The sequence below is a fragment of the Juglans microcarpa x Juglans regia genome, chromosome 2S (genome assembly GCF_004785595.1).
Source record: "Juglans microcarpa x Juglans regia isolate MS1-56 chromosome 2S, Jm3101_v1.0, whole genome shotgun sequence".
Classification (NCBI taxonomy): domain Eukaryota; kingdom Viridiplantae; phylum Streptophyta; class Magnoliopsida; order Fagales; family Juglandaceae; genus Juglans; species Juglans microcarpa x Juglans regia.
Genome location: NC_054597.1, coordinates 11,460,456 through 11,481,550, shown reverse-complemented (window position 1 = coordinate 11,481,550; position 21,095 = coordinate 11,460,456). Strand labels below are relative to the sequence as shown.

The 21,095-nt window shown below is 34.3% G+C and overlaps 1 protein-coding gene across 1 annotated transcript; it reads right to left on the bottom strand.

Moving 5' to 3' along the window:
- Positions 1-8,753: 8,753 nt before the first annotated feature.
- Positions 8,754-13,479, bottom strand: LOC121253707 (homeobox protein SBH1-like). Its single transcript, XM_041153717.1, has 4 exons — positions 12,557-13,479; positions 11,945-12,197; positions 9,287-9,513; positions 8,754-9,054 (listed from the first exon to the last, which is right to left on the bottom strand). Exons 1-4 carry the CDS (start codon positions 12,866-12,868, stop codon positions 8,851-8,853), a joined length of 996 nt encoding a protein of 331 aa, XP_041009651.1. The 5' UTR covers positions 12,869-13,479; the 3' UTR covers positions 8,754-8,850.
- Positions 13,480-21,095: the final 7,616 nt, after the last annotated feature.

Below are 21,095 nucleotides of genomic sequence, written 5' to 3'. Positions count from 1 at the left end.
TTCAAAATGATCTCTTTCCCAGCCTGTGACAGGATCTTAGTTTCCCAGTTGCTCACCTTGCTTCTTACTCTATCTAGTATGCTATTGAAAGCTTGGTATCGAGACCTGCCAATGAGTGCAGGTAATCCAAGATACTTTTCATATGAGGTTGAAGATCTAACCCCCAACAATACTCAGTATATGGCTCCTGACTTTCCTGCAATCGTTTTTGCTAAAATGAATAGAAATCTTATCTCTATTAAGTCTTTGGCTTAAGGCTTGTTCATAGGAGTCAAGACAGCCAGTCTTTCTACTTTACTCTATTGGATTTTCTTTACAAAATAACAAGTTGTCATCAGTAAAAAAACAAGTGATTAATACATACTTTTCCTTGAGCCATAGGAATACTTGTTATAAAATTAGTGGTCTCAGAATGATTAAGAATGGTGCTCAAAACCTCTAAACATAAGATAAAAAGGTAGGGTGACAGTGGGTCACCCTGCCTTAGCCCTCTTGATGCTTTGAATTGAGCTTGAGGAGAACCATTGAATATGATGGAAAAAGAAACAAAATTGATACATCTCATAGTCAAATCAATCCATCTCTGATTGAAACCCAGCTTGGACATAGTTGCTTTAAGGAAGCCTCACTCCACCCAATCATAGGCCTTACTCATGCCTAACTTCAAGGCCATGAAACCAGATTTGCCCTTCATCCTAGAGTTCATTGAATGCATAGATTCATAAGATAGTATTACATTGTCAACAACCAATCTTTTAGGAACAAAGGCACTCTGAGTTGGAGAGATGATCTCAGGTAGTATCTTCTTTAGTTGATTTGCCAAAACCTTAGAGATTACCTTGTAAATCACATTGCAAAGAGAAATAGGCCTGAACTCTGATATCTTCTTTGGATTCTTCTACTTTGGTATTAACACTATGTGAGTTTCATTGATAAGGCTCAACTCTCCACCTGCATTGTTAAGAAACTCAAGTACAGCTCCACAAACATCTTGGCCCATCGTGGTCCAATGGGTTTGATAAAAGACAACAGGAAATCCATCTAGCCCAGGAGAACTCAAAGGATTCATTTGAAAAATAACCTCATTGACCTCTTATGCAACAAATTCTTTGACCAAAGCCCAATTCATCTCTTTTGTAATCTTAGTAGCCAAAGGTTTAAGAAAACTAGTGACGTTCACAGGATTTGAGGAAGAAAACAACTCCTGATAAAAACTTGTGAACAATCCTGCAATCTCCTCTGTAGAAGTAGCAACTGAACCATCCTCCCTCTCAATGCTGCTACTTTTGTTGGTTTTCCTCTTTGATTAGCACACATGTGAAAAAATTTAAAATTTATGTCACCATCTTTCAACCATCTCTGTTTGGCTCTTTGTTTACACCTAACATTATGTTCTTCCAATAAACAATCCACTTCCTTCATCTTGTCAGGTATAGAGCCTCTCATTTTGTTTGCATCATTCTTGTAACACTGACTAAGAGCCATTTTACAATACTGCAAACCTTGGGTAACTAACTTTAGCTTACTGTGAGTTATCCCTTTTTTTAACCAGTTGTCTTCAATGAGGGGCCTTAACTTCAATAAAAGGCCTTAACTTCAATTTTTTCCCCATTGGACAGATTAGTTCATCATTAATCTTCAGCTCTCCCCTTTTCCTACCTTCCTTACTTAACTGTACTTCAATTTTATTAGTAATACTTGTTTCCCTTGCTCTTCTCTTCTAGGTGGATTTCTTAGGAAAACCTTCAAGGCTACGATTCGAAATTTCCATGTGAGAATTGATCTTCATTAGGCCAGAATGACCCTTAATAACAATATCCTTAGATTTGGTAGCAGACCCCACCAAATTTGGTTTAGACCCCGTATTCTCCTCCTTACCATTATTATCTTATATCTCCACATGATCCATAATGTCATTAGAAAAACTGTTTCCAACATTATCCGAGATTTTAGTAACTACATAGTGGGGGTTAAGAGTAATTGAATCCTTGATTATATCACACATTTGAGTCTTAAAAATTCCGTCATTATCAACCGAGAAATCAGGTAATTCGATACCTAAATTATCAAGATTCTCCCTTCATGTCGCCTTAGATTGTGCAACAAAATCCTCTCCTTGATTTTCTTTCCCTTTTCTGGTTGTGTTGTTGTCATTAGTGCCGGAGTGCTGCAGTTGCTAGAGTGTTGTGGTTTTCAGAGTGCTGCGGTTGACGGAGTACTGATGCTACCCCTCCACCATACTTTTTGACCCCAAAAATAGAAGAATTCATAGGTTAGGCTCTGAGCCAAGGACCATATTGCTGCTAGGAGCTCTCCACCTCCTGCTGATCAAGCTTTAGAAAAGGACATCCCCTCCCTTTGTGTTTCAACATCCCACATCTATAAAAGAAGCTCTGCAACCTCTCATATTTGAAGTCCAACCATACTTTCTGTTCTCCAATACTAATTGGTACCCCGAGCCAAAGGCTTGGTCAGGTCCACTTCAGCTCGAACTTTGAGATATTTACCCCACCCTAATCCTTCCTTGTCAACATCCACTGCATGAACTAGGCCAATTTTCCTTCCAATTTACACTCCAATATCCTGTGACATACCTGCTAGTGGCAAGTTATGAATTTGTAACCAGAACGGCTCATGAGAAAAAAGAATATCCTTTGGAGACTTGCCACCATCAAAGACCTGGAGAGCTAAAAGAGCACGGTTAGAAAATTAGAGTCTACCATGCCAAACCTTCTCTTTATCATATTGCTTATGAAAGCCAATGATAAAATGGTTGTCACCAACTTCTTTAAACAAGACCCATCCCTCCAATTTCCAAACTTTTGACATAGTAGTCTTGAAGGCTTCTCTGTTAAAGCCTTTGTCAGTGATAATCATGCCCATCAAACATTGTTCACCTCTAGAGTTCAATTCCTTCAAGATATCCTCAGGTATTTGGAGCACGTCATTCTCATCTTATATATATATATATATATATATATATATATATATAAGGTGAAGACCTTCCCATCTCTTAGCGAGATCGTCCTCCTCCATTAGTCACCCAGACCAAAGTTGAGAAAAAAATCCTTTATTACGAGATCAAAGGGACTACTACCTTAGTCTCTCAGCAAAAGAAGAGAATGACAATCGGCTAAAGTATTTACTTTTAGCAATATGCTAGCAGCCCTTAACAAGTATTGGAGAACATAAAAGACGGAAAATGGTAAAATTATTTGAAAAAAAGAACATATCTTGTCAGGTTATTATATGAAATTGAAGATATGAGTGAAAAGAAGTAAAACATAAACTTAACTCTCTAATATTTATTGTTGACTCATTTTATATGTTTATTTCTCTCCTAATTAAAACCCTCAAAGTTGAATAAGAAAATTTCATTTTATATTTATTGTTGGAGAGTTAAATGTTCATTTCGTATATGAGAGAGAGAGGAAGGATTTGCAGCTATGTTTCCTTCTTTTGTAGATAAAGCTCAAATGAATGGATGAAGCTCGAATGAACTTCTTTTTGGTTTCTTTCTTTCTTTTTTTTTTTTTTTTTTAATAATATAATCATTGACCACGTCAGCTGGGTGCGCATACAGGCACAAATTTGCGTCTGTATGTAGCAGAACTGTTTTTCTTGTCTGTGAATTGAAAAATACGAGACTGGCACGTGGCATGTCATTAATCGTCTAACAAAGAATTAACGGTAAAATTTATTTAAAAATTTCTTAAAATTCAAGTATCGATGGTCTAACAACTCAAACACTAATTTTCAGTGAGGAAAGCAAGAAAATTGGAGGACTAGGAAAAAAAAAAAAGAAAAAAAAAAGGAGGTGATGAGGTGTATGGCGGAATGCATAGAGAGGGAGACGCTGATTGGAAATAAAAGGAGAGAATAATTGAATATGAGCGTACACAAAGGATTAAAGAGGTGATCCAGTGAATCTCGAATCAAAGTGAAAACTAATCAAAACATGACATGTCACTTTTTGTAGATGGTGTAAATACCATATTCACACCACACCACATCTTATTCAAAGAGTAACTTTTTTCAAAGAGTTCTGTTATATATAGTTATTTTTGTATACTATTTACGCACTTAACTGATGTAATTGGTCAAGAGTTATTTTATATTAAAAAAAGTGACGTAGCCAATCACATTAGTGGAATGCACAAAAAATACGTTAAAGTAACTTAACATAGAGTTTTTATTTTTCAAATTGCAATGAGTAGTACTACATGTACTTAAAATTTTATTTATAAAAAATGTAAAAGACTAATTTTATCAGTTTTCTTTTAAAATTCAAATTTTGAAACTCAAATTTCATGATTTTCAGCATATCAATAGTTGACATATGGAAAAGTAAGTTTTTTGTAAGTTTTTCAAGTAAAATTATCATTTCTATGGTAAGTAATTAGCCATTCTATGAATGATCTAAAAGAAATATTCTTCTTTATTTTGGGATTTTATTATTTCCAATCACACCGGTTAATATTTACATCTTAAACGGGTTTTATTTAAATTATTAACTTAAGAAAACACTAGTATTATATTATCAATTAGTGAGACTAAAGTTGGTTTAGTTACACAAAATTAAACTATCTCATATCATAAAATCATTATAATTTTTTCAAATTCTAACACAGAATTTAATAAATAATTCAATTCTTTTAAATTTCAAAACAAAAATTATATTAAAAAATTATATTATAACAATATTTGTAACACCCCAAATCCGGATAGCTTGGAGAATTACTACCTGTCACTTATAAACATGTTTCCCAACACAACTAAAATAAATCTCCAAAAAAAAAAAAATTTTATTAGCAAAACTCAATCTCATGTCTTCTAAATAAACACCTTGAAAACTCCATAAAGTCATTACCTCAACAGAACAAAAATAAACTAAGAAGTCCACAATCTCCTGGTAGTCATAACAAACCAAACTGATAATTTCATAAGTCTTACTAAACCCAAGATATAATTAAATCTAAGAGATATTAAATCTAAAGGACATCATAATTCCTTCTTTTAACATCGTACAACTTAATCATACTCACCAATCTAATTCAGGTCCTCAGTTGGACTCTCCACATCATCTTAAAATATTATGAAGATAGGGGGTGAGTTATCAATAACTCAGTAAGCAGAGGACATATGCTAGTGTGCAAACATGAGCATTTACAAAGTACATTATGTAGAACAAAATATTTTATAGAGCTATCATGCAGAACAAAACATGTTTTCAAAAGTAACAGAGCGATGATTTTAAGACAAGTAAAACCCATAGTACGTTGGTATAACATAAATTAAGTATCATCATCACATCAAAATAGAACATCACACAGAGCAGAGACCATATTTCACCCCCCGTGGTAGGGTTGTACTAACCCCGGTGGCCAAACTAGGCAGAGACAGAGGTGAAATCTTTCCTTTATTTTTCTCGGAGCCCTGAGTGTTCACACATGAAAGACCACAATAAAACTACTTTGTTTCTAAAGTGGGTGCACTCAGAGACAGAGAAATTAGTACCAACCCAAACAGAGCAGAGCATAACAGAGCAGAGCAGAGCAAAGCAGAGACAGAGTTAGATACAAAATCAGTACATCATGCTAAAAGTTTTCAGATACCATATCAAAACAGATAGTACCAAAACATAACCAACTCATTCTTACATAATGAAAACAAAAGTCGGAGCATCTTTCTAAATAAATGTACAATTTTTCAAAGTTATCAAATATCGCTCTTTTTCAGATTTCAGAGACATCATAACAAAATTTAGCTCATGTCTACACAATACATGTCAGAAAATATTTTTCCTTTTCCACACAGATTTCATAAGTAATGCAAATAAGCGACCGATGTTGGTTTTGTTTTCCCAAGTTCTCATTTCATCACAAAATATACAAGTTTTCATAAAGTCAACTTCAGTCTTATTAACTCCTATAAAACCTAGCATAGGAACCTCGCTTACCTAACTCCTGTAACATATTATCTATGCCTTGAATTCGACTTCTAATGATCTCGTTACCTATTGATAGAAACAAAATACACACTAAGTGTTAAAAGGCCATTGACGCAATCTCAATCCAAAATAATTAAAACTCATGATTCCAACCCTCATTTCAACAAAATAACCCAACTCAAACAACCAAATACTAAACTAAACAACTCACACTTCAGTCCAAAATACCGCATTTCAATTTCAATAATGACCAATACATCCACCAAAACCCAATGTCAACTCAAAATAATTAATAAGTCACACGCCTTTCAGCAACCCATAACTCCAACCAACCACCAACAATTTAACCAAAACAACATTACACATTAAGCGTTTCTCTCCGTTCACAACTCCACAAAGGAAAATCCAACACTTCTAAATGTTAATCGGCACCCAACAAGACACTTTTATATATTTCTAAAACACCAATCCAATAAATCAAATTTTATTCTTCACGAGAGAAAAATACCCAACGAAGTGAAAAACTTACGGTTGAAGGCTCAACGTTTATGAGAAACCGAGTAGAACGACGTACTCACTGCACTACAACAAACACAAGATACACGGGAAAGAAAATTCACCAAAACCACGGATTGCACTTAAAGAAAAAAATTTATTCAATAACCATTTTGAGTAAGAGGAAGAGATATGTGAAATCTTATAGAGGAAAATAGAAAAGAAGAGATTTACCCACTGAAGAAGCTCTCGGCAACCAGTCGAATTTTTGTTTTCCACCCAACAACATAGCACCAGAAATTAGCTAGAACATCACGCAGGTGAGTGAGTGTGAGAACGGGAAAAGAGAGAATAAACTCAGAATATGTGTGTGGCGTTTGTGAAACCAAGAGGATCTTACCTTCGCGCAACAGGGCTCGGCATCACTCACTGAGATTGTCCACTTCATAGACAGGAGAGAGCAAGAGAGAACCGAGTGTGAGTGAGTGACTAAGAGGAACACAGTGAAAGAAAGAAAAAGAAAAACCACTAAACGCATTTGCACTACCTGCAACTCCAAGCAAAACGCAGAGGAAAACAAAGTAAGAGAGAGGGCGTCGGATTGGAGAGGAAAATCGGATGTGAGGGAAAAGAAAAATGGAGAAATATTAGGGTATGAAATTCAGACTCACGAAACCAACCAAACGAAAGGAAGAGATGAAATTGAGAAGGGAAAGTGGATAACGTGTGAGAGGGAGACGTCCGGAAGAGGGGGAAACTAGGAAACCGAAAGAGAAAGAAGAGGGAGAAAGAATCGGGGGAGGTTGAGGAAGAAGGCAACACTTACCCAAAACAGCGCCGTTTCAATGCTCTCCAAGAAAAGGCTGGGCCTTGTTCACGGTCCGGGCCTCACATACATTGGGCCTTACATTATTTTATTCAACTTTCAATAAAACATTTCATTTTATTTGAACTGCAGAACCGTAAAATTCAAAATAAAGGAGTTCATCGCCAACAATAGGCATCCTTCATGTGCATAGTTTGGAACTCTCTGATCTACACTAGCAGTTACAACTTCTGTCAATGTTTCATATTTTTTTCGGTCTATATATTTTTCAGGCATTTAAATATGCACTTTGACATCGGTTGCCATGAGTTAAAACTCTCACTCACGATGCATCGAAATACAACCCAATGGATTACAGTGTAACAGTGGTCTAAGAGTAGAAAGTATGAATGTGTTCTTCTTCATCATGAAAAAATCTATTCATCATCCCAACTCCCATCATCCCATGATGTAGCATTAGATGATAAGTTTACAAGTGAAATGTAATAAATAATTTCCAATCACTTAATGCCACATTATAGGATGATAGAAGGATGATAGAAGTTAGGATGATGAGTAGTATTACCCCTTGATCATCTTTTTCTTCATGTGCACTCACTTTCCATTGATTGATGCTGAAGTTGCGTCAAAAGAGTTAGTGAAAACTGTAACACACGGGTAGAAGCAGATTTCCCAGATCTTCTATTTCAAGTATGGAATCCCCCAAAGAGGGAAGAAACAAGGCATGACATAAAAGAAAAGAAAAGAAAATCATACTCCAAGACCATGAGTCAAAACAAAGCATGAGCCAGCCACGAGGCCGAACACCGCCCGTCATCCAGCAAAAGGCAAAAGGAAGTGCTTTCTGAGGAATGGTAACAAGTGCTGCAGGTGGGGGTGCAGAAGAATTTGTCAAAATTGCAGTGCCCCTATGTCTACAACACGAATTACGCAAAAGTGATGCTTGAAATCGTCACAGATGGAGAAACCATTAATTTAGATATTTGAAAAAGACGTCGGTACGTCATTTTCACTAGTTCCTTCTGTTTTGGTTGGTTGCTTGCAAATAAATCATTTTCGCTAGCTACAGCGCCGTCTTTGATCCGTCAGCTAGGTGCATGTAAAGGCAGATCATTGTCGTGGTCAACTTTTGGCATCAGCACCTTCCCACTTGGTGCACCCCCGGGGCCGGGGGCCTACTTCTGGCATGCACTGCGAGCAAGATCAAAAGTTTCTGCCACCCTTGGCCACATGTTCATGGCATGTCAATAGCCTTTAATGATCAAACAAAAGAAATATAGGGGGGCAAACCAAATCTGAATGATATGGCATCTAGACCACCCATGCATCCTACAAAACAAAGCAAGCATTCTGCATTCTATACATTTACTTGCTTCAAATGGTGTCAAATCTAATAAAAGCAATCAAGCTGGCATGCCCACTACTGCAAGGCGGCCCTATATATGAATGGAGGTAAATTTGACACCTGCACTGGAATATTATTAGGCAGTTTTTAAGCGCTTGAATATATATATAAAGTACTGGAGTTTGATAAAAACAAGTTGCATTAATATTACAGCGATAGCTAGGAAAAATATCATCAGAGGAGCATAGGAGTGCAATCCATCGGAAGGGGATTGCACATAACATTGTCCATAAAGTAGTGGGGATGAGTTGCATCCATCATAACAAATTGCATATCCTCTGAAGGATTCCAATGGCGTTTCCTCTGATTGATGAACCAGTTATTTATCTGTTTCAAATCTAGACCGGTTGATTCCGCAATTGCCACCTTCTGGGACTCCTGCATAAAGCATATATGATAAATTGCATTAATATCACAAGAAATACCAAATGCAGTGTAGAAGTTGCTACAGATGTCACTCGCAATTAAAAACCATTTGATCTTATAACATAGCCACGAGTCCTTCAGAAAGTTCTTAGGCATTGAAGGAAACATCGAAAGTGGAGCTGTTAATTAAGATATATACAGGACTCATTGTAAATCAACAAGCTGGATGTTAGATTATAGATACCGATGGATATGGCCACTTGTAATGTCTGCTCCACCAGTCCAGTAACTGCTGCCGAGCTTCCTTTGGCAACTTTCCATTTTTTTTCTTTTTCAGAAATTCTTTCTTGAGACTTCCCAGATATCCACTGTACTTGCGCAGAAGCTGAACTTTCAGTTCTTGATCTTCAACTTGAGGATCTATTACTTTGTCATTCACATCAACCTCTTCCTCAGAAGATCCACTTCGACCTACAACATGTACAACACCACAAACTGAAGGTAAGCTAATAGGCAAAAACTACCATGCATGTGACTTTTGCAAGAAAACTCGGATCGTTTGTTTCACAAATACCATTTCCCAACAATAGAGGAATCTGATGGCCCTAAATTACAACCGATTCTAATAACTCATATCAAACCAAAACCTACATATATACACAATTAGTAATGAATCTGGGATATCAGACTCAATTATTAACATTGGAAGTGTCACATTGATCAGAACCGTATTGAAATAAATGGGAATTTACCAATCTTTGATCTGATCTTTGGAACAAGTAAAAACAATCCATGAGCAGCATTTCCATTCACTCTTCCAACCATTTGAACTTGTGGATGTGTTTGACACGAGTTATTTTTTTCATGATTACATAAATTAAGCATCAACATAGGTGGTGACAAATACTTGGGACGTATCGTGTTGTGCAAATCAACACATCATGAGCAGCATGGTCAAAGCCCAATCCTAAGCAAGGTACGTAGCCAGATTCGGAAGACTTCATTAGTCTTTAAATTCATAATAATCAAGTGCACTTTCACTAGTAAGTATTCCAAACTTTTTGGTTGGCACAACCCATCCACTTTACCACAAAAAAATAAGTAACAAATTGGCAATAGAAGAATATGATTTTGATACAGGATCCACCATAACATAAGATCTTCATAGTCGCGTGTAATACGACATTAAACACAAAATGTGTCTATTGTATAGTTCTCAATGTGATGTGATGCATACTATATTGTATAGTACATTAAAAGATTCTGATTCATACCATATTGTCACTTCTTGATGAAGTATACAATTACTAGTAGAGGAAACTTCAAGATTACTTTGCCAATCTATTTAAGGTGAAAGGCCAGCAAGAGTCCATTTTGGGCAAGACACAGCTTCCTTTTACTTAATCATGAATACCCTTCCATAGTTCTTGATATCAAGCTTAAGAGGCGTAAATTGAAAGAGAAGTACTACAACCACAAAGAGATTCTATAAAAATAATCCTATAAATCTAACGTGACTTAACGTGGTACATTATATTTACTTTATAATCAAAATAGTTTTACAATCTAACGTATCACATCAAGACACGTCAGCTTGTAGATTTATTTTTGTGAGACCTCTTCATGACTAAAACATTTCTCAAATTGAGATAAACAGCTGCCAGTTTAGAAGAAAAAGTCCATTAGCTATTAGAATCTTATCAAAACTAAAATATAACAAAATATCATCGAACTTATGAAATGGAGAACAGAAGCAAAACTCATGCAAGAAAATGAAAGATTGTAACAAGACATGCGTTTAGAGAAATGAGTTTTTGTGCTTAAAAGCATTAATCGTTTAAAATATTTATAGTATGAAAGCTATAGAAGGCCATCGTCCTTGTTATAGAGATAGCAAAACATGTGGATTCTGTTTCCTCTTAAGATATTCAGTTTATATTTTATATATTCCTGTTCCAAACACTGTCAAATCCACGATCTTCTCTGCAAAACCCATCCATAATCGTGATGAGTGGATGACCCAACATTCAAATTAATGAACTTTCCATATCCTAACTACATTATAAGAATTAGGTGACACAAAAGAGAAGAAGACGATTATTTCTTGAGTCCTTAACTTCTCACCCTCTAGGTTTCCATTTTTTATTTTTTGTAATGTACTAAGGAGCTTTCCACTTTTCTTTCGTAAACGTACCTTTCTGCGACATCGACCTCTTAAACCTGACAAGAAATTCCCTCTCGTAAACTGTAACATGCAAACAGTTGTGAACTTAGATGAAAATGACTAAATGAGTTGACCTTGTAGCGTTTTTTTTTTTTTTTTTTTTTTCAGTTCCATAAGATCCGATCCTTTCGCTTTGAAGTCAAATATTGGATAGAAAGCAACTGCCATCCAGCATTTTAAAGTTACATTTTTCTCTCCGCCTGAAATTTACTGTTCAATATATACCTGAACCAAACAGCTTCCATTTCCATCACTCCTTCAGATGTTCTTTAACACATCAAGATAAATGAAAAAACAAAACCCTAAAATGCTAGAAGGGTTCAAGGTTCAGACACCTGTCAGAAGACCAATATTAAGCTGGAAAATATTCGAATCCAGGAACAAACAAAACAGGAGAATCAAATACAGAGATATCTACCTAGCCATGATCTGTTACCACTCCAACATCCAAACAAATAAGTTCCGTTTGTATAGATTGTTAAAACCCTAAGAATTCGTAGGGTCTTTTCTTTTCCATTAAAGGTTGCACAAGAGAATGACCTCTCTCCCTATGATAACTATGGACTTTGTTCGCTGTTCTCATCCAATCCATTAGGGAAAAAAAAAGTTTGGGTTGCAAGTAAAAATGTTTGAGGGAATTCAAAAGAAGATAGAAAGCAAGACTAAGAATGTCACCGCCGGCGGACTCTGACGAAGAAATTGTGAGGGCTTTGAGCTGGCACTCGATCCTTGAGAAGAAAAGCATGGCCTCTTTGAAGGGTTTAGAGAGTTCTTGCTCGTACTTGGTGAGCATCTCACAATAGGCTTCCATGAACTGGTCCAGTCCAGGATCCCGACCTATGCAATCTGATCTTGGCCTACCGCCCATGGCAGCCTCAAAATTAGCATAGGCGTCTTCTAACCTAGCCACCACTTCAGGAGGTGCCCCAACCTACGATCATTAGTGATTATCTAACATCAGACTAACAAGGCCATGCAAACAATTAGTAAAGAACTTATGAAAAAATAAATAAAACGAAAAGAAAGGAAGACCACACAGAAAAAACGGGACATTAGATTTCACAATAAAACCTGAAGGAACGTTCATAGAAACCAGCATGGATTTTGTTGGGGGGGAAGGGAGGGAGAGAGAGAGAGAGAGGGTTTAACCAGCATGGACCGCCTCAACTTCTACCGGTTATCATGTCAAGATAGAAAACGCTGAACTGAAACTCCCATTATCTTAGAGAGAGCGTATTTTTTAAGGATTAGACCTCAATGTTTCACAAGCAGTTAGAATTCATTTATCACCTTCTGACAATTGACATAAGCGGCCAAGAGGCGAGGGAAGAGAGGATGAGCCATAATCTTAGCCCTCGTACAACTATTGTCGGCCTCCATGCGATTGCCATAATCTTCCTCGGACATTAAAGCAGAGGTCTTTTGACCACAGGAATTGCCGCTCAAAGGTAGAGGAAGAAACAGCTTATTATTTGCCTCTACAACAGAATTCATTAGAGGCATCATTATATTGTTTCCCTCGAAGCCCATCATACAAGAAGTTCCACTACTATTAGCTCCTCCTTCCATGCTCTCTCTCTCTCTCTCTCTAAAAACCCACATTCATCTCTTTCAGTGATCAGTCATACACTTGTCTATAAAAATTACTATCTCCCAAAAGATTACTCCCGGTTTTCAAGCCAAAACTCTCGGTCTGTTTACAGAAAATCCTGAGAGCAAAGAGCGTTGTCAGAGAAATAAAGGTTTTTCCTCCGTGGCTGGCCTGTCAAAGGAAGAGACTCTCTTGGAAATGGTATTTTCTTTCTTTTTGTTCCTGTGCACATACAGTAATATCTCCCCCTTTCAGTCTCCCTCTCTCCGTGTGAGATCTTGCATAGCAATAAGAGACAGAGAGAGAGAGTACAGTCAAGATGTACAGCAGGTTGCACGCGGGGTTAACGTGCGCTTCTGCAAGTTCTACTGAGAGTCTGAGACCCTTTCCTTCCCGATGAAAGCTATCTCTACTCACCCCCCTCGTTTTTATTGCACTGCCTCTGATCAACTTACTATGTTCTGGTTCACTCAGAGTGAGAGAGAGAGAGATGCCTGATGATGCTTATGAAGAGAATCAAGAGGATAGTTAAATTAGCCAAAGGGATTGATGGGAAGGAAAAGTATAGGACTTGAGCCTGTTTGCTTGGGGGTGTTGGTGATTGATGGTAAGCGATTTCAACCGTCCATTTCTTCCGACTGATGGTAGTCTTTTCAATCTCAGCCCCTCCATTTATATTCCCCGGTGATTTTGGCTTGTCTTCTCTCTCTCTCTCTCATTACTCCTGGCGTTTCACTTTTGGGTGTCTTTCTAGGGAGAACAGAGGCAAACCTAGAAACACGACACCATTTGTGAAGATAGCTATATCCATACAAACGACATCTCTCTCTCTCTCTCTCTCTCTCTCTGAGCCCTATGTATTGGTCTAATCAATAATAATGGAAAAAAGTAGGTTGGGGGAACTGAGGAAAAAGGAAGAAAAAAAAAAAAAAAAAAGAGGAGAGAGAGTTGAAAGAAAGTTGGTGGGGGACACTCGGAATGTCTCTTGCTCTATAGTTTTCTCCATTTCTCTTTACCCTATGCAATTTATCTAACGCCTTCAGCAAGTGAACGTAGGATCGAGCGCCATGGAGAAAACACCGTTATTGTGACATATAGTAATTGGGAAATGATAATTTTTTATTTTTTTATTTTTTTTACTTAATAATTGAAAATGTATTTTTTAATAATATTATAATTTTTTATTTTTTTTAAAAAAATATTTAAAAATATTAAAAGATACATATATGAAAAAAAAAATTCTAAGACTAACAGTAGCTCCCAGCTGAGAGTCGTGGCTGTAGAGCCCTCCCATAGTAATTATGCCAAAATCCGAAAGATTATTTATTAATACCTTTGATTTTTATTACTATAATAGATTTAATGATAAATTGTGTGTTTACCTACCAACTCATAAATAACAGCAACTTATATTTTAAGATTATTGGTTTTCTCTCTCTTATCCCCCGACGATATTTCTCTCCGGCCTTAAAATAAATAATCAATTTGAGCCATATTTCAGTTACTATTTTTTTATGTTTTCGATTTTTCTAATTAAGGATCAAGAAGAAGAGATAGTGAAAGTCTCTTAATTTTAGTCAATCTAGATCAGTAAAATGTAACACACAATAATTTATTGTGACTTTCCGTCGTAATTTTATAATCTATTTATCAAATTATATTAAAACTATTACAACCAGCTTCCCTTTTTTAGAAATGAGAGGTCAAGTCATTAGCTCCAAATTTCTCTTAATTTGTTTTATTTTTCCTGTGTTTTATTTACTGATTTAGAATGATTCATGTTAAGAGCTCTCAGCCTATTAAATTTTATATCTATTTTTAAACGTATATTTTATCTAAGATATGCTTGTTTGAAAAAAATAAACTAATAAATAAAAGCAATTAATGATAAGTGATAAGACAATGTGTAGACATTAGAGAACGAGTAATAGAAAACAATATAAATTTTTCTTAATAAAATTGAGATATTGATGGGTCACACCCATCCAATGAAGCTATAAATAACGAGGTCAAAGCATGGAAAAAGGGTACGTAGATTCCGATGAGATGTTGAGGGCGTAAGAACCATCCGAACTTGAAGAAAGTACTCTACGACAATGCTTATTTTGTGTACAAAAGTGTTGCATTTCGCTGGCTTCCGTGTGCGTCAAACGTCGGAAGGAATTGTATGGCAATATGAAAATCTTATAAATAATACAACTCATCTATAAACTTGTTTACTTCTAAAGTCTATCCCCTCTAACTTGGAAGTTTTTTGCTTTGTCCTCTTAGATTGCGGTACTTCTCCATCATGCTGCTTCCTGCGATCGTGGGTGTCACTGTAGTCTGTAGTCCATCCAAGAAGAATTGAACGAGTCCGCCAAACATGTATTATCCCCCGAAGGTGGAGTCCAATTTGTATTAGGACAATAATTGGCGTAACTAAGCTGATCTCTTGCACCTGATATTGCTGTAAAAGTACATATATCATGTATTTAGATGATGTTCAAGGGTTTGGTTCTCAAACATGCTCTCACACTGACATTCTTTTACATATATGACCATGATCTGTTTGTAGCCAAGAATGTGATGATGTTTTCTTTAGGTATGTCCACTACAAGAAATTTGCTTTTAAAAATCATTTTTGGAGACATTTCATTTCATTTCCAAAAATGCATGAGCTACGAAATTCGTTCGAACGGAAAACTATCCATTCAAACAAGATATTTTAAATCGTCTCAAAAAAAGAAAACCATTCGAACAGAACAAAATAGATTCGAACATAGAATTAATGTATATTCGAACAGTATATAATCTGTTCGAATAATAATATTGGCCGGGAAATTAATTTATTTTTCTCTGGAAAAGTTAATAACCGTTCGAGCTTAAATTTATTTGTTCGAACGGAAATTTTTTCAATTAATTTTTTTATTAGTATGGATTTGTGCATATTTTTTTTCATTAAAGTAATAAATATTTTTCCTATTAATTTGTTATCATTTTCAAAATATAAAAATGTGTTTATATTATATATTATGATTTGCAGTGAGTTAAAATATTTATAAATTCATAAATTAATTTTATGTAATTAGCTTCAAAACTTTATAGTGATTTCTTTTATGTTAAATTTATATAAATATAACTTTAAAGATAGTATCATTTTTTATATTATCATGAACGGTAAATAAAATGAAAAAAATAAACAAAATAGTAAACACGAAAAATAAAAACTATACATTAATTACATCTCAAATATATAATGTTCAATACAACATAAAAAAGAAAAATAATAACTAAAACGATCATTGGGTCCTTAATAGATCAACATCCTCTTGCAACATTTTAATAGATCCTTCCAGATCCCTAAGCTTCACCACGATGGGCTCATCGAACTCCATAAACAGAGCTTGTACCTGATCCAAATTAGCCCCAGGAGGCTGTCTCTCAACAGCAACAACACTACTAGAAGCTGGATCTGTGGGAGGATCACTAGGTTGTTCTGGTGAGCCTTCCGCAAGTACCTCTTACTCTTGCTGAATGTAATCTTGTTAAGGGACCCCATCTGTGGCGACCTCCGCTCAGTGGCCGACACTGTAACCCCCGATCGAAGTAAGAGGTTAGATATCAGCAGTGCAAATGGTAGACTACCTCCACTAGAAAATCGTGACTCCGATCGAATGCGGAGTAATAAATACAATGCCAGATCAATGGGATCCCCCCGTGCTATCCGCAGCAAAAATCTGGCTCGATTGATCCCGAAATCAGTCTTGTGTTTTTTCGGATTGATATTATAGCCAACAATCAAATTAAGCATTCTAAAAAATGCTATACAATCAGCTTGTCTTTTCACCTTGTTCCCATCATATGAGCCGATGGGTCTCGCACTAGCTGACGCACTTGATCATCTGTAAGACCATCATCAGGTAGATCCTCATCCTCACTACCATCCTCACTAGCATCTGAATCTACATTCGGGGCTAGCGTGGAGGATGCGGCCGGTGTGTCGAAATCAGATGGTGCAGCCACTGCAGGATATGCGTCAGCCACGCGCGGGATGTCAAGAAACTCAGCAATAATGCGGGGAGAGAAATTAATACTCACTTCCCGGACCGATAAAGTGTAGAACAGAGCATCAACACTAAGTTCTCCCAAGGCACGGTAGAACTCACCGACCATCTCTGGATATGCAGTCCTCTGCTGCAAACAAATCGATATCCATCTCCGCTCGGTGAAGATGGACTATATGCTCCGTCCCTCCCATGAAAGATTGGAGAAGTCAGATAAAATGACTGGACGCTGGACAAGTATTGGCCTCGTCTCCTGAGTATGAGCTGCTCCACTACTTTGGTTGGGCTGATCTCTCGCACGTTTTCTTTCGTTAGATGCCATTGATATACTGTTTAACCATAAGGAATGTAAGAATATAATTAACCATAATATTTAAATTATATTATTGAAGAATTATAGTATATTGAAATGAATTGAAATAATTTGTTCGAACGAGACATATTCTGTTCGAACTAGTCAAATCGATTCGAATAGACTGTTCTGTTCATTCGAACCGATAAAATTTGTTCATTCAAATGAATTTATGTTGTTCGAACAGAAATAATGTTGTTTGGCAACTAAGAGATCGAACGGACTAGAGTTAGTTCGAACGGGAAGAAGCTAAACAGCCATGACTGAGTTGACTCAGCCCCAAACTGAAAAACTTCATATCTAGATGTTATCCTTTGTTTTAATCGGTAGAAATGATTATGGAGTGAAGCTCAGTCATTTCTACTGATTATTTTGATGTTATTTTTACGGAATACACCAAAATCAGTAGATTTTGGATTCGAAATCCATACCCCCAAACACAACCTATTCGTGCAAAAAACTAAACAATAGAGGTAGAAAGTTGACCCATACCTCTTAGAAGTTTAAATGTGGGGTTGCTACGGCGGTTGAGTGGCGGTTTTCGCGGCGGAGATAAGGGGCAAACTCGGAGGCTCTCGGCGGTTGCTGGTTCGAATGAGAGAGTTTTGTGGAAGTGTATTCGAACTATGTCTATAATGACTGTGGCGTCTCGTTCGAACTGGATAAATATCCGTTCAAACGGATATTATATTAATATATTTATAATTATATTACTAATAGTAGTATATAATAATATTAATATTACAAAGTACAAAAGTATAAAAATAAAACTAATAATAGTATTATAATACTTTTAATTAATATATTTAGTATATTATTTGTAAATATATTTATTCTATTATACTAAGTACATACTAAGTACTTAGTATAATTACAATAGCTTAATTATATAGCTACTATATATAAGTTATGATAACTATACTTGTATAGTGTATATAATATGATAACACTAACTATAGTTACTAGTTATATAACTGCAGTGTAAGTATTATATATAGTTACTATATAGCTATAGTAGTTATTAGTTATATAGCTACTATAGTGTAAGTATTATATATATAGTTACTATATAGCTATATCTATTATAAGTTATGATAACTATACAAGTTATTATAATTAATATAAATATAGATATAGTAGTTATTAGTTATATAGCTACTATATATAGTTACTATATAGCTATAGCTATTATAAGTTATGATAATTATACAAGTTAATATAATTAATATAAATATAGATATAGTAGTTATTAGTTATATAGCTACTATATATAGTGTAAGTATTATATATATAGTTACTATATAGCTATAGCTATTAGAAGTTATGATAATTATACAAGTTAATATATAGGTACTACAGTATAAGTACTATAAGTTATAATAATTATACAAGTTATCATAAGTATTTGTAACTAGTTACTATAGTTACTAGTTACTGTAGTTACCATAGTTACTAGTTACTATTGCAAGTTACTATAACTATACTTATTATATTTTATGTTACAAGGTAGTAATATAATATATAGTGCAAAATCAGAAGACCAAATGTATATATATATATATTAATAAGTACCATATATTAATAGTTAGTATATAATATAAGTATTATATTAACTATTAGACTTGTAGTACATTATATATTATCAATTATAATATAAAATAGTTGCTATAATATATAGTTATTATATACTATATATTATTAAAATATTTTGTGATTGGTTCGAACCCAATAATGTTCCGTTCGAACGGTTTTATCTCTTGGAATGTGTTTGGAGGGAAACTTCGCGCCAAATGTTTATTTATTCGAACGTGAAAATTAATCATTCAAACACACTGGTCGAATAGTGTTACGAAAATACCCTTTGAGCTTGTCTACATTTGAAGAATATGCTAAGGAATATTCTGATTTGTTAGTTCGAACAACAAAATTACACGTTCGAACGTGAAATACATCGCGGCAAATTTGGCGCCTATTCGAAATTTTCTTGTTCGAATGCGTAAATGTCCAGTTCGAACAGGACTTCACAGATTCAAAGACCTCAACCTCCAGTTCATTTTCACAGTTGATAAAAATTTATTTGGAGGCAGGCGATTTTGTGTGTGTGAGAGAGCGTTGTGGAGAGAGAGACAGAAACAAACTTAGTGAGAGAAGGAATTCTTGAGAGAGAGATGAGAGGTTTATAAAATGTATTATTTTTTTTGTTCTATGTTTTTTTGTATTTCGAGTTTCATTAATGTTAGTTTATTGCACATGATTTAGGTTTTCTCATCATATGTTTTATGCTTATGTGGGTATTGTGGATTGATATTTTTGTTTGGATTGCTTAAATTCGAGATAATATTTATAATTTTTAGATTTTTGATAATTTATAGTTTGTAATTAATTATGTTAAGATTTTTGGTATATTTATGTTTGTGCAATCCCATTTAAAATGGGCACTCTACCAATATACATCTTATGAGATTGTGATTGTGAAAATTGTGTTTTGTGGCAAATGTTTTGTCTCTGTTTCGTATCTGGAATCTGGGTTAGTCTTGTTCGAACGCTATAATGTTAATTCGAACGGGACCCTGTACGATAAGAATCTTGTTCGAACAACATCCTAGTAATGGCCTAAATTATAATATAATATAATTATATAATATAGTAATTGCTTAAAAAATAATATAACATAATTATAAAATATACTTATAATATATTTAATTAAAATAGAAACTTAAAATATAGATATAACATAGCAATTGTTAATAGTTAAATTAATATTTAATACTTATAAAAAATTTAATTATAAAATAAAAATAATTAAATATAATTACAAAATATTATGCACTAAAATTAAATTAGAAACTTAAAATATAGATATAACATAGTTACTAATTGTTAATAGTTAAATTAATGTTTAATACTTATAAAAAATTTAATTATAAGATAAAAATAATTAAATATAATTACAAAATATTATGCATTAAAATTAAATTAAAAACTTAAAATATAGATATAACATAGCAATTGTTAAAAGTTAAATTAATGTTTAATACTTATAAAAGATTTAATTATAAAATAAAAATAATTAAATATAATTACAAAATATTATGCACTAAAATTAAATTAGAAACTTAAAATATAGATATAACATAGTTACTAATTGTTAATAGTTAAATTAATGTTTAATACTTATAAAAAATTTAATTATAAAATAAAAATAATTAAATATAATTACAAAATATTATGTACTAAAATTAAATTAGAAACTTAAAATATAGACATAACATAGCCATTGTTAATAGTTAAATTAATGTTTAATACTTATAAAAGATTTAATTATAAAATAAAAATAATTAAATATAATTACAAAATATTATGCACTAAAATTAAATTAGAAACTTAAAATATAGATATAACATAGTTACTATTTGATGGAAGGGTTACAAACTGTGATTTGAAATGTGATTTTATTGTATAATTGTATTAGGAGTTAGATAGATTTGAATTTTAGGGTTATTTTTATATGTACATAAACCTTAAACCCATTCGAGAGTTGTGGCCAAATATTCTCTTAAAGAATGTTTGGGTACAACTCTTGAATTGTTCAAAGTGGATAGTTTGAGATTCTATCATCTATATGGCAGATATATTCAGTTTAAACTCTTGAGTTTGTCAATTAAAATTTTGGTTCAGCAATCCCTTACATTCTTCGGGTATGTGGTATGTAAGTTTCTCAGCCCATTAATAGGATTGACGACTTATCGTGACTTGCAAACTTGAAGGATTGTAGGGAAATGCTGCCAAAATTTGTACTAACATTAGAGTTTAGGACTGAGTATATATGCGATATAGATG

Excerpts from the sequence above, each read along its gene's own strand:
- LOC121253707 (XM_041153717.1), bottom strand. The coding sequence starts at position 12,868 with ATGTGGGTTTTTAGAGAGAGAGAGAGAGAGAGCATGGAAGGAGGAGCT. Across the intron at positions 12,198-12,556 it reads CTTATGTCAATTGTCAGAAG|GTTGGGGCACCTCCTGAAGT; the intron begins GTGATAAATGAA and ends TAATGATCGTAG. Across the intron at positions 9,055-9,286 it reads ACAAGTGGCCATATCCATCG|GAGTCCCAGAAGGTGGCAAT; the intron begins GTATCTATAATC and ends TGCTTTATGCAG.